Source organism: Apium graveolens, chromosome 1, assembly GCF_009905375.1.
Source record: "Apium graveolens cultivar Ventura chromosome 1, ASM990537v1, whole genome shotgun sequence".
Lineage (NCBI taxonomy): Eukaryota > Viridiplantae > Streptophyta > Magnoliopsida > Apiales > Apiaceae > Apium > Apium graveolens.
The window spans coordinates 84425238-84438624 of NC_133647.1; the positions used below are offsets into that span (position 1 = coordinate 84425238).

General features: G+C 35.6%; 1 protein-coding gene, 1 long non-coding RNA gene and 1 pseudogene across 2 annotated transcripts; all 3 read right to left on the reverse strand.

Annotated features, from left to right (window-relative positions):
- Positions 1 to 894: 894 nt before the first annotated feature.
- Positions 895 to 1936, reverse strand: LOC141683571 (uncharacterized). Its single transcript, XM_074488342.1, has 3 exons — positions 1760 to 1936; positions 1352 to 1643; positions 895 to 1247 (listed from the first exon to the last, which is right to left on the reverse strand). Exons 1-3 carry the CDS (start codon positions 1934 to 1936, stop codon positions 895 to 897), a joined length of 822 nt encoding a protein of 273 aa, XP_074344443.1.
- Positions 1937 to 2700: 764 nt separating this feature from the next.
- Positions 2701 to 6091, reverse strand: LOC141664781 (uncharacterized). The gene is made up of 3 exons (XR_012552055.1): positions 6032 to 6091; positions 3062 to 5180; positions 2701 to 2859 (listed from the first exon to the last, which is right to left on the reverse strand). It is a non-coding gene; the product is annotated as an uncharacterized LOC141664781 (long non-coding RNA).
- Positions 6092 to 6447: 356 nt separating this feature from the next.
- LOC141664784 (cell division cycle 5-like protein) lies at positions 6448 to 8324 on the reverse strand (annotated as a pseudogene).
- Positions 8325 to 13387: the final 5063 nt, after the last annotated feature.

The following is a 13387-nucleotide window of genomic DNA, read 5'->3' on the forward strand; positions in this document are numbered from 1 at the left end:
TAGTCATCCCCTAGCTCCACTGGACTGTGCAATGTATTCTTGAAGTTGAATTTGCTTTTCATCCAAAGTCTATTGCTCCTCCTTACTTGTGGTTCTTCTTCAAAGTTATCTTCACTTTGCTCCTCTTCAGTCTCTTGTTCATCCTCTTGATCCTCTGCAACTTGCTCAATAACAGGGTCTTTTCCTTTAACAATGCTTGATTGTGTCTGAGGAAATGGTGGATTATCCGCTGAGGGAGTTCCATTAGGAATATAATTGGCTTCACCCAAACCAGGAGTTGGCATAAAGAGCTCTCTAAACCCCAAACCAATAAGTTTTTCCTTGACGTTAGGAATTATTTCTACATCCATCCAATGTGGCATGTATTCTGCCTCGTCTTCACTCTGAATTTCCTCCGTGATATTTTTCTTTGGTTCTTTGGCTTTCTACTTCCCTTTGATGTTGGAAACATGAGTGCCTTGAGCAACTGCAGTAATGGTTGACTGTGCTCTGTCTTGGAAAGATGGTTCTTTAATGACAATTCCAGGCATTGCCCTCCTCCTCACTGGCAATTTTTTTGTCCTATTTCTCCTGGAAGAGATTTGGTCTTTAACTGGCTCTGCACTATTTTCATTTTCAGTAACATTTTCATTCCCTTTTGGTCCCTCCTTTGGCACTTGTAGATCCGGACATTTAGGTTTTTTATGGCCAGCCTTCCTACAGTTACTGCAGTGCATCTTCTTACCAGATGTCATCTTCTGCAACCCAGAAGCAATCACAGTCACTCCCTTGCTTCTACTGCCACTACCTCCCTCCCAGTCTTCCCTTCTTCTAAGCTTTTTTGGCCTCCCCCTTAGCTTTTTTGGCATGTCAGGTGGCAACACAGGTGCCTTACCAGTCATCTCCCAGAAGTCCTCACCCCTCAGTGCATGTAATGAAAATGAGTAGGCCTTCAGATACATTTCTCTTGTGTAGTATTGCAGCAACAGCATGGGGACATGAGATGCCTGTTAGTTCCCATGCTCTGCAATCACAAGTCTTGGCATCTAGGTTAACTATGACAGACTTAGTACCATATCTCACCATGTATTTGCTCTCTCCATCCCATGTAGCTTGCCATTTTCTAGATAACTTAACTGCCGCATCAAGCTTAGCCTTAATCCTTGGACAAATTACTTGATCACTGGAGCACATTTGTTCCTTATTAACTCTGATCCTTCTCATGATCTTGAAATGGATATCTTGGATCATAGTGAGAAGGCATGAACCTAATTGCAAGCAATAATTATTGAAACAAATAAAACATTAATAATTACAAAAAATAAGTTGAGATTAGACAAGTACCTCTCATTAATAATCCAATTATTGAAACATTCAGACATGTTATTTTCAACATTGTCAGCAAATGAGTGTTTTTGGAAGAATGCCTTGGACCAACTATTGGGATCAAGCTTGTCCAACTCCTCATGTGCCTTCTTAGAAATTCTGAGAAGCAGCTTCATTGCCTTGTGAAATAATGATGGATATGTTGCACATGTAGCAGTCCAGAAACAGTGTTTAACTGTGCCTTGAGGAAACCTCTTCCTGAAGTTATTGTACAAGTGCCTTGTGCACAGTCTGTACTCTGCCCTTGGTAGCAATTCTTTCATAGCATTAATTAAACCCTACAAATTAAGAAAAAGAAATACATAAGGCACATACACATTATGGAAATCTTGGCAATAACTAATTAAGATATTTATGTGGACATTCAGGTTACCTTCTACTGATCACTGATAACTGCGAATGCTTGACCATTTCCAAGTTCGAGATCATCCCTCAACAAACCTAGAAACCACTTCCAACTCTCGGTATTTTCAGATTCTACTTCGACAAATGCCACTGGGTACATATTATTATTAGCATCCCTACCCACAACACTTAATAACTGTCCACCACAGACATGTTTTAAAAACATCCATCTAGACCTATGATCGGTCTACATCCCAACTTTCACCCTTGCTTCAAAGTATAGTAGCAAATATAAATTCTTTGGAACTTGTTAACATCATCATCAGTCACCCTTCTAACCCAGATATCCACAATGTTTTTAGGATGATTTTTCAGTATCTCATACCCAAAATCCCATACCCTGGAATAATGGTCTTTTAAAACAGGTGGGATGGTGCCTTTACAAAAGGCACATTTCCAAAAAACTTTATGTCCCTTCCGCGGAAAATAAGCTTTCCAAAATTTGGTTGGACCCTTCACAAGATTGGATATATAATAAATTTCAGTACGAGTCATACAAAAATTAGATGTGTAAATATCATTAGGCTTCAAACTAGGGATGCCACTATACTTGGAACCAACAAATGGTTCAGTTCTAAACCACAGAACTGAATCTTTCCACAAAAGAAACTGCGGATAACCATTAACATCAAGCTCATGAAAATAACTTCATGGAGCTGGATCATCATCGCTTTTCCACGAAGTAAAATACCTGTTTATTCCTCTTGCCAAGTCCACACCAAACTTCATGCCTGGTAAGAGATTATTTACTCAAGTATTTTACATGTTATATACAAACATTATTTAATGGATATGTGCTGATTCCACTTTATTAATTCAATCAGTTTGTACAGAAAAGCTCCTAAATCCTAAACAGTCTCAAACAACAAAAAAACATTTAGTACCAATTAAATTAATAAAAATACACATAAATTGAGGACCACAACGACATATTAAGAAACATACAATCAAGCAATAGATAATAAATGCTATACACTTGTGATTACCTACTCTCATATACATCCGGATGTTAATCGCTTCACTGAGCAGACCACTAATATTACATCTTCAAATATATAATTGCTACTCCAAAGTGAATAAAAATATTTCCTACAGCGCAAGAGATATTAATAATCATTATGAAGTTTCTGAGATATACAATCCCCAGTCTACCTTCACGGTACCTGAATCATATATGATTTTCTTCTTTCACAAAATATAACGTCAGTTAAGAGGCTTAAGGTGAAATGACTGAGGAATCAAATACATAAGCCTAGAAAATACGATCTGTATATAATACACATTTGTGAACCTTTGTCATGATGCGCCAGCCAGTACTATGGGGATCCAGCACTTCTCCTGGGTCGTTTCCAGAAACACCAACAAACCTCCAGCTCAGCATTTTAAAACCGACATAGATAAACATATATATGAGTAAAAAAAATAAAATCAGCACGTATACCGTACATTTTCCCTGATATTTTTGAAAATAGCCATAACTTCATAATCCAAAATCATATCCAGCAGTCTCAAGGAAATATAATCTATTTTACAAATATGTGGGTGATCGAGAGGGGGTACCTATGCAATTTACATAATACACGAGACAGGAGTATAAGAGTCGTTTCACCTGAAATAAAATTGATCATTCCTATATTCCTGGCCCTCCCATAGCTCTAACATATAAATACACAAATATTTATTATAGTTTACTATTGAGTGAATTTAATTTAACGAGTATATCAAATTTTTGAAATTCAGTACAAGTAATTCAATCAATTACAGATAACAGCTGACAACTAATTGTCAAATATGGCCTGAAGGTTTCTACTATTATGCTGATAAACATTTGTTACAAGCTTAATCTTTTGTTCAAACTTCAAAGTAGTTTCAGACATTAATCCTTAAAATACACCATTGTATTAGAAAACTTAACTTACATATAAAATAAGGCTTTTTTCAGACAATGGCAATTTAGATCAAGTCCTCTAACTAAACCACTATTCAAAGAAAGAAAAATCTGCATTCAAACTATAGGTTCAAAATGGAAATCACAAAATCAAAATATTAAGTTACTCTCGCTAATCCACAGGTTAAAAACTAAAGCTTTGAAAAGGATAAAACAGTTGACCAAATGCTGACATTACTAATGCATTTCAGCACCCCGACAAGAACTTCAAGTTCAGAATTTAAAAATTCAACGGCATGTTCATTACGTAAAGAGAGTGGTTTGAAAATTTAATAGTAACATTAGAACAGCAAATCCGATTTAGCAAATCCGAATATCAAGTGCTACCAAATACTTGGCAGTCAAGCAACTTGAATTATGCATCTCCCACAGTAACAATCAACGAGAACACTTAATATAACGTTACTTCACAGATGGGGCCTGTAGGAAGCATCTATGTTGCCCAGGTGATTGCACCAAGTGGAACATCAGTGAGAGTGAACCGGAAGTCCTGCGTTTTTCAAGTGTGGGCTTGAAATTGAGCTATCAACTTAGTTTTACTATAGTTGGACAGAAGCCGGGTTCAGGTAGTTCTTCATTTGGCTCATTGGCCTTCAACTATGGGAACTATAAAATTAGCAGTCCCATTGCAATTAATTGGCAGTAATTTAAAGTGTCAGAAACAAAATCTACTGGTATCTAGAAATATCAAGATCAAAAAGTCAAGAACAGTGTACTAATCGTTACTCTATTTGTTGGTGTCAAGAAATTTTTACCAGCCCAGTTAGAGTATAAGAACAAAAGCCTTGACAAAAATGTATATGTAATATGTTACAGGCTATTTGATGGAATTAAGAACCTTTAAATGTAAAAAGTGAGCAAACCAGACTATTACCAACATAGCAATATAAACCAGGCTATTTGTTTTGTTTTCTTTGCCATTAAAGAAACAAAACAAAGACAGGATACAACCATGCAAAGGTTCATGGAATACAAATGATCTCAAAGCAAAAATAATTAAGCCCAGGAGCAAACTGAAGAAGCAAATTGACTAGCTTACGATAAGCCGATAACAGGTAACCACAAGTCCATCTAAAATTGACATAAATAACAAATTAAATAGACACCGAAGTACTTTGTATTGCAAGAATATATATTTTAATTAGTTAAGAAAAAATATACTCTCAAGTCATTATGAAGTCATAACTTGCATCAGACAACTTCTGCTAGCTGGTAAATTACAATTATGGATATGTATACTTAAGTTAAATAAATTATACTAACATGAATACCTATAGTCTCAGTATGATAAAATTTCCAGCAATCATTAGTAAATTACCTCAATTGACCAGATAAAAGAATTATAGAGGATTAAACTGTAAAAATGGGGGAAAAAGGAAGCAATAACCAGAAATCAGAGGTTCTACTCAAGGTGCTCTGGGATGTCTTTATTGCAACAGGCTTGCAACTATGATATCACTAGCTGCAAAAAATAGGAAAAAAGCAATATAAAGATGAAATGCAACACATAACCGTGTCTATATACAAAAGAAAGAGTTACGAAGATACATTTCTATAGATGATGAACTACCAATCTTCAGCATAAGGTTGTTTCATTTACTTACCAAAATTCATTTTGAAATCCTTTAGCCTCAACAACATGAGTTATCTAATTTACTTCAGGTGTATTATTGGTAAGTCTTTCTAAGAACACAACTATTATCTACCAAAAGATTATACAGAAATTATAATCAAGTGCACATAATTAGGGAATGTGGGGGCGGTAGATTCATTTAGCATGGAAGTCAGAAGAAACTGTTTACTTTATTTGGCTTGAAAAAGCAAGCACTTCGCAGACGTTGAATTCACAGTAGAATCTAATGAACAATATCACAGACAAATACACTATATTTCAAGTACTGTGACACAAGCTATATTAATAGGTAAAATAAAAGGCATCACATAAATTCTGGCATATGCCCAAAATTACTAGCAATGCCGCACAATATTTATTCATACACGTATTCACAGTAATACAGCATCTTCAATTCCTTAAGCAGGAGAAAATTGATATGCAACTAAACTACAAACCTTTAAAATCCACATTAAACACCCACATGGGCTGACCTAGGTGTAGGAATGTCAATACGCAGAGTGAGATTCTTTGCTGCTGTAGGACTATTTAGTTTCGGACATTACTCCTTCTAATAAACCATAGTCAAGTCCTCTCATAGAGAGTGCTGTGTAAAACTATAGCCTTGAAAAGGATAAAACAGTTGACAAAATGCTGATATAATACTAACATTAGAACTGCTAAATCTGAATATCAAGTACCTTGTATCTGGAAGCTAGAATCCACTTTATTAATCCTATCAGTTTGTACAGACAAGCTCCTAAGTCCTAAACAGTCTCAAACAGCACAAACTGAAAAAACATTACGTACCCAATTGAATTAGTTATACACATAAAAACAGGACCTCATCAGCTATATACTAACTAAGAAACATACAGATAATAAAAGCTATACACTAGTGGTTACCTATTCTCATATACATCCGGATATGAAACATAGGAAATCGATTCACTGTGTAGACCACTAATTCAGTGTATACGACTAGTGAATTGATTCAGATATATATTATAGTTTACTATTGAGTGAAATTAATCAACCAATATATTAAATAGTTTTAAAATAAGTACAAGTAATTGTTTGGAAACAGAAGGATAAACAGAAACCTTAGTTGCACTTCTTTTCTGCATAATCTTTCTCAACTCTCGCTTGAGCTGACAAAACACAACCATATCGTTTTTGTAAAGTTTCTTCAAGCTCCTTCTGCTTCTGAACTTCTCTCCAAAGCGTATTGACTCTGGAAGATGCCGAAAGCTGCTCCTGATTGCGTAAAGCCTGGAAGCACCTAAGCTCAATTTCAGCATTGTCCACTAGCTTAAGGGTTGCCTCAATTAGTGACCAGAGGTTTTTACCTCTATGCTGGTAACCACTTGTAAGAACCTTAATCTTTTGTTCGAATTTCTGGGCCTTTTTAGCATTGCCTTCCATCCTCCTCCTCAACATTTCAAATTCATCCTGCAATGAAGTTATCTTTTCCTTCTGAACATTTTCACTAGTCGGATACTTCAGGTTATCATGCTCGAGTGAGGACAGAAACTCTTTCCTTACCATCATATCAGCTTGTTCAATCATAGTAGGAGTAAGAAAGGTATGGTTTCCCTCATCAACTCTAAACAAAGAACTTTCCAGAATCTCCGGTGAAGCAAAGCGAGGTCTAGGGAGCTTGGCTTCATCCTCAGCCTTCTCTTTGGAAATCCTATCAGACATATCTTCTTCCATCTTTTCTTCAGGCTCTTCACTGTCTCCTGGAATAGGCTGGACCATTATTTGATATTCATTCTTAGGCTGCGGAAGGCCGGTCAGACCAGAACGTAGATTTCTTCTAACATCAGCTTGTCTTTGCAATTCCATTTTAGCAATCATAACTGTGTCATCATTAATGTGCATCTCATCTCTAATGGAAGTTCCTTTAGGAGTCATACCGAATGAAGGACCATCGCTTAACGGAAGCATTCCAATTCTGGGAGTTAGACCTGCAACTTTAAGGTTTGGTGTTTGATTTTTGATCTTTTTTGGAGTAACCCCTGAAAAATCAGAAGGGTGCAGCTCTGGAAGCCTAAGTTTTGCAATATGTTCCAATTCAATGTCAGAAATTTGTGGTGGAGGGAGATTAAGTTTTGGCCTCTTTGTAACTGCTTCTGGATCATTAAGCTTATTCTCCTGCAGCATAGCTAATGGCGCATCGTGCCTCTGCAGAATCTCATTCTTTGCAGAATCTTGTCTTCTCAACCGAGCTTCCACATCTTACCTCTTTTCACCTTCAAGTTCCTGAATTGTTGTCGGAAACAGTGGGTGTTCAACTGTTTGGGTTTCGTCCGTGACATCATAAAAGCCAAGAGGAGGCTTCTTTTTAAAGGGAATTTCAGCATTATAGTAAATGCCATTCCTTTTCCTCTTTCTATCCCAATCACCAATTCCTGCTGCGCTTAATTCCCTCCTTTTTTGCAAAGAGGCAAGGCGTCTGGCCTCTTGAAGCTGCTTTTCCCTGGCCTTCCTTTTCGCCTTCTTCCCCCTGGTATCAGCTAACCGAGAATGTGCTTCAGCAAGCATCTCAATCTCATCATCATCCATATCAACAGGATCAGGACGTGCAGGCCTTGATTCCGCATTAGGATCAGTCTCTCCGAGACGCAGCTTTCGAGGATCATCTCCTGCCTCATAACTCCCATCTCCAGCACATGCAGCATCCAGAAGTCTTTCATAACGCTCCAAACACTGCAACGCAGTACGACCAACAATGGGAGCAATAGTCCTCCATTGAGTAGGCATTAACTTGGCCAAGTGAAGTAGCTTCTCATCTTCTTCTCTTGTCCACTCTGTCTTCTTGATCGAGGGATCTACCCATTCACACCAACGAGCCTTGCATTGTCTATGAGTTTTACCAACAACAAGTGTTTGTATACCAGACCATTCATTCTTGCCATACTTCATAACACCTGCTTTCAAGGTCTCATCTTGGGTGTTCTTCCATGCTCCGCCCTTCATCATCATTCTCATCTACAACTTAACGTGTTAATCAACGCCACCTAATCCTGTTATTTATAATACTCGTCTCCATCTTCGATTAGGATTATGTTATAAGACAATTTTTATGAGTACTGCTAGAGGCAAAAAAAAAAGTTACAAAAATTGTAATAAAATTACATGGCATGGGTGATGTGACAAAATGAAAATTTTCTATTGGCCTTATTAATGTAACTGCACGGGATCCATTTATATTTAGCCAACCAACATGTGACATGTGTCATTTGTAACTATTTTAGTAACTCAGTTTGTACCTCTACCATTTTCCTATTTTTATTGGATCTATTCTAATCCTATTCTAATAAGTCCAATTATTTAAACTAGACTTAATTACACAAATATGCCATGAGTTATAATTCTTTTACACACAAATAGCCAACATATAATAATACGCATTCATATGATTCATGTATAATTTTTTTGTCACCCGATTGTATTCCGTTAGTTTTCTTTAACCGCCGTTATGATTTTTTATAAATTAAAGATGTAATTACATGAAAATGGCTCGAATTATAATTTTTTTGCACAAAAATTATTAATTAATAAATTAAAAACCAAAGCGTATCTACAAATTAAATCAATCACAGAATTAAAAAACAAAGACACCACTAAACATTTCTGTAGTTCGGTCCCCTGAGGCCCTGAAAAAACACGGATGATCTTGTGTACTGTGAAGTCAAGTGCATGGTTTTGTGTGTATTTCTTGGCATTTTTAGTATAATCTGAAAGTCTCTCTTTGATTTAGTCTATCTATGTTGGCTTTATACTGAAATATTTTGGTGTTTATTTATATCATACTCGTTAGCTTAATTAGTTATTAAAAATGTGCTAATTTTGTATATGTTATCTCGTTTCCAAGATGTAAAACTTTGTTGCCCCCTGACTATCACTTCTAGATGTTGTCTAACATACAATTTTGATTCCTGAAATTTGCTATAGACTTTGAATTCATAATATGTTAGTACATTAGTATCCTTAATTAATATCCTTAATATTTTTTCCATGTTATCAGACTGTACATGATGATAAGAAATACATAATTCTAAGCAAAATATGGTTGAGCTGCATTTTTCTGGCACTTTGTTTTAGATTTCTAACACTTATTTTATGTGGATACGACATGTTTGGAAGGCAGGTTGTGAATGTTCCCTCATTCATGATCAGGGTGGATTCACAAGAAATATATTTACTTCTCACTTAGGACTTCCTTTGTTGAAAAACGACCTGGTAGATTAAGCGAAGAAATCAGAAGACTGTTTCAAATAAAGCTAGTTGCAGGGATGATGATAACGAAGATAAAGATTAAGGTGTTAAGCTTAATATACTTTTTAATGCTTATGTTTGAAATATGATTTACCGTTTTTCGTCTTGGCTCTGTCCTAGAATTGTAGATTAAGGTGCGATTTTTGTAGTTTTACAAAAGGGAAGTCGTTTACCTTTATAAAAAAATTAATTTGTAGCTTCTCTTTGATTTTTATATTCTGTAATTGATTTAATTTTTATATGCTCTTTAATTTCTAATTCCTTGATTAATCATTTTTGTGCAAAAATGTTAAATTTTGGCCATTTTCGTGCAATTTCATCTATAATTAAAAAAACCCTAACGTCTGTTAAAGACAACTAACGGAATGTAATCGAGTGGCAAAAAAATTATAATTGAATCATATGGGTGCCTATTATTATATGTTGGTCATTTTTGTGCAAAATAATTATAACTCGTGCCATGTTCGTGCAATTAAGTCTTTAAACTATACTTGAATTTATGCCGATATTTATGTAAATATAAATTATTATATATCCTATATAAAGTTGGTGTTGTTGGGTATAATTCTAACTACACAGCAACAATGGACAATTATATATATAATAACAAGAACAAGACAAATAACCAAATCACCAACTAACGAAACAAAACATGATGGCAATAACAAACTCTAAAGACTGTAATTAACAAAGAAAGTAAAGAAAACTTATCTCTTATCGCTTTCCAAATTCTGATAAGAAGAAGAACACAACTGTTGAGTCGCCAAACCCTTCAAGAGGACTTGACTGTTCTTGAAGAGATTATTGCCCCCCACTTAAGCTGTGATGGAATGCAGCAATATCGCTTCCAGGATAAAACAGCAACAGATCAATCTGGCCATAGAACCAGCAATGATCAACGACGACTCGCACCTCAGTTTGCCCATAAAAAACCTATGCAACTCATATATGTTTGCGAGGTAGGCACCGAGACTTGTGTCATTTTTATCTCAAGTATACCTCTCAATATATAGGGATCTCAAGTTGCTCTTCTTCTATTTTACTCGATTTGGTACACCAAGTAACAAAACAGAAAAAGTAAACAAAATTGGTTTTCCTTATTATTTATATTATATCCTGATTAATTAATATTAATATTACAAAATATATTCAGAGTATGATTAAAATAATCCTTACTCAATATATTTTATATTAATAATTAAATAATCAATATAAATAATTAAACTTGTAATAAAAAAGAAAAATGTAAGAGTTCCAACTAGCACTAGGCCACACAAGTATTTCACTTATGCTAGTAGTTGTAAACAACATTACCACAAGATGCTATATAAACTTAATAACTTTCTTTTACAATATCAATGTGGGATAAAATCCCCATAACCCATTTCAAACAAGCAACTTTGTCATAATATATTCATGGATTCCACTAAGAAAATGTCTTAGATCCAAATATGAAAGTTTAAGTCCTCATGTCAAGGAACAACCTCCAAGTGTTAGCTTCCGGAAATCATATGAAGACATATATAAAATATGCCTCAAACTTTCCATTTTCTAACAATCCCCCACAAATCCATAATCAAATTGCATACCAGATTTTATACATGACATGTTTTTCAGAGTCGGTACCCTTCCGAGTTTGAACCCTCCTAAGTCGTCTACTTCGATGGCTACCGGATATAGATGGAATGTTTTACCTTGAATCTTTATCCGTTGGGTGTAACCACACTCCATAGACGAAGACAAGTCAAAGGCTATGGTGCCAATCTACGGCTTTGAGACGTTAATGGTTATGTCTCGATCCTGTTCGTCGAATGTTTCTAGGAATAACCCTTTCCTCTAATTGCGACCACACAATTACATTCGCTTAGCTGGCCATCTCCAGAGATGTACTGCTATCATCTCGTCAAATGACTTGACCCCATTCAGAGTTCAAATAACTCTTGCTAACTAGCAGTTCAAGTACCTCTTAAGGTTTATAGGGGATAGACTCAGATACATAAGTATCTAAATGTATATGGTAGAGATACTACCAATTCATCCTTACAATTTGTTATTACCACATTGAATACACTTCGAGGGATCTCCTCTCAGGTGTATTGGGTTCCCACTGTTGATGAATTATGATGGGTTACCAGTCCCATCCCCAACCTTGACTTAAGGACTATAGCATGCTCAAGCCCTTTAGTCAGAGGATCAGCTATATTATCCTGAGTTCCTATGAACTCTATAGCAATAATCCTATCAAAACAAGACCCCTTATAGACTTAAGTCTAACTTGGATGTGTCTCTTTGCTTTAGCATTATACTTAACACTTCTGACTTTGTCGATAGTTGTACGACTATCACAATGAACAAAAATGGCAGGAAGCGGCTTGCTTACTACATGTAACATACTCATGAGTCCATGTAACCATTCAGCCTCTGTCCCCGTGGCATCAAGTGCACACAACTCACCCTCAAAAGTAGACCGAGTAATCAAAGTCTGTCTAGAAGACTTCTAGGACACTGTTCCATCCACAAGGGTAAACACATATCCAATCACTCCATTGGAACCAGATTTCTTAGCTATCCAACTTGCATCACTGTACCCCTCGAGTACCCCCGGAAATCTCCGGTAATGCAAGCCAAGGGAAATAGTTCCCTTCAGATATCTAAGAACTCTATCCAGTGCCTCCCAATGAGTCTTGTTTGGACAGCTTGTTAGGTCACACTTTCACTGTAGAGGGGGTGAATACAGTGTTTATTACAATCAAATCAAACTTCAAGAACTTATGTAACAGAAAACAAACTTTATTTAAACAATAAACTCTGTTACAATCTGGAACTGTTATCTCTCAGTGATGAACAAAATATCACGAGAGCTGCTAGGGTTATAATAAATAATATTCTCGATAATGATAACACTTATAGTGTAAACCCTATGTCTGTGTTTATATACTACACAGTTACAAGATATTCGCTAATTGATATGGAATATAATTCTGCTTCCTAAAATATATCAATCAGATATCTTCTATTCCAAGTATTCCATTCTTCACGGAATTCCTTCTTCATGCATATCTCTTCTTATGTTTATCTTGATCTTCTTAACTTTAATCAGCTACTGTCCTTATCTGATCGTCCTTCAGCACTTAAGTTCTGATATCTATCTCCTGATAACATAAGTACTGATATCCCTTAAGTTCTGACTTCCAGTATAAGTACTGATCAGTTAAGTACTGATTTGTTCTGTTCAAATAAGATCTGAAATCTAAACATAAAACATATTAGCCATGACATTATCAAATATATCTAACAATCTCCCCCAACTTGTAAATTAACAAAATATACAAGTTTAACAGATATTTGATGATGTCAAAAACATTAAGTACAAATGCATGAGAAATAGACAAGATAACTACAACTTACAGTCCTTAAAGTTTTTACCAATTCAACTTCTGATAACAACTTCAATCTGTATAAATATCAGAATTTAAGCAGTTGTAGATCTTCGACTTGGCTTCATCATTTTCTGATCTCTCTGATGTCAGGAGTTGTTCTGAGATAATTCTTCAACAAACATTTCTCAGCATATCTGAGTTCATCAATCATTCTCCGTTTGACATCTTTAAGCTCTGCAGTATCTTCACCAGTTTGAAATATTGCAGCTCTGAGATCATTAATCTTTGCTTTTCTCAACTCCCGATCTAGTCTTATGACATAAGCTTTATTAGACTCTAGATTGAATTCAAGCCCCTTAATACCAAGATATGTTCTGATCTGTGCAGTATTAG

Excerpts from the sequence above, each read along its gene's own strand:
- LOC141683571 (XM_074488342.1), bottom strand. The coding sequence starts at position 1,936 with ATGTTTTTAAAACATGTCTGTGGTGGACAGTTATTAAGTGTTGTGGGT. Across the intron at positions 1,644-1,759 it reads GAAATGGTCAAGCATTCGCA|GGTTTAATTAATGCTATGAA; the intron begins GTTATCAGTGAT and ends CTTAATTTGTAG. Across the intron at positions 1,248-1,351 it reads TGAAAATAACATGTCTGAAT|GTTCATGCCTTCTCACTATG; the intron begins GTTTCAATAATT and ends GCTTGCAATTAG.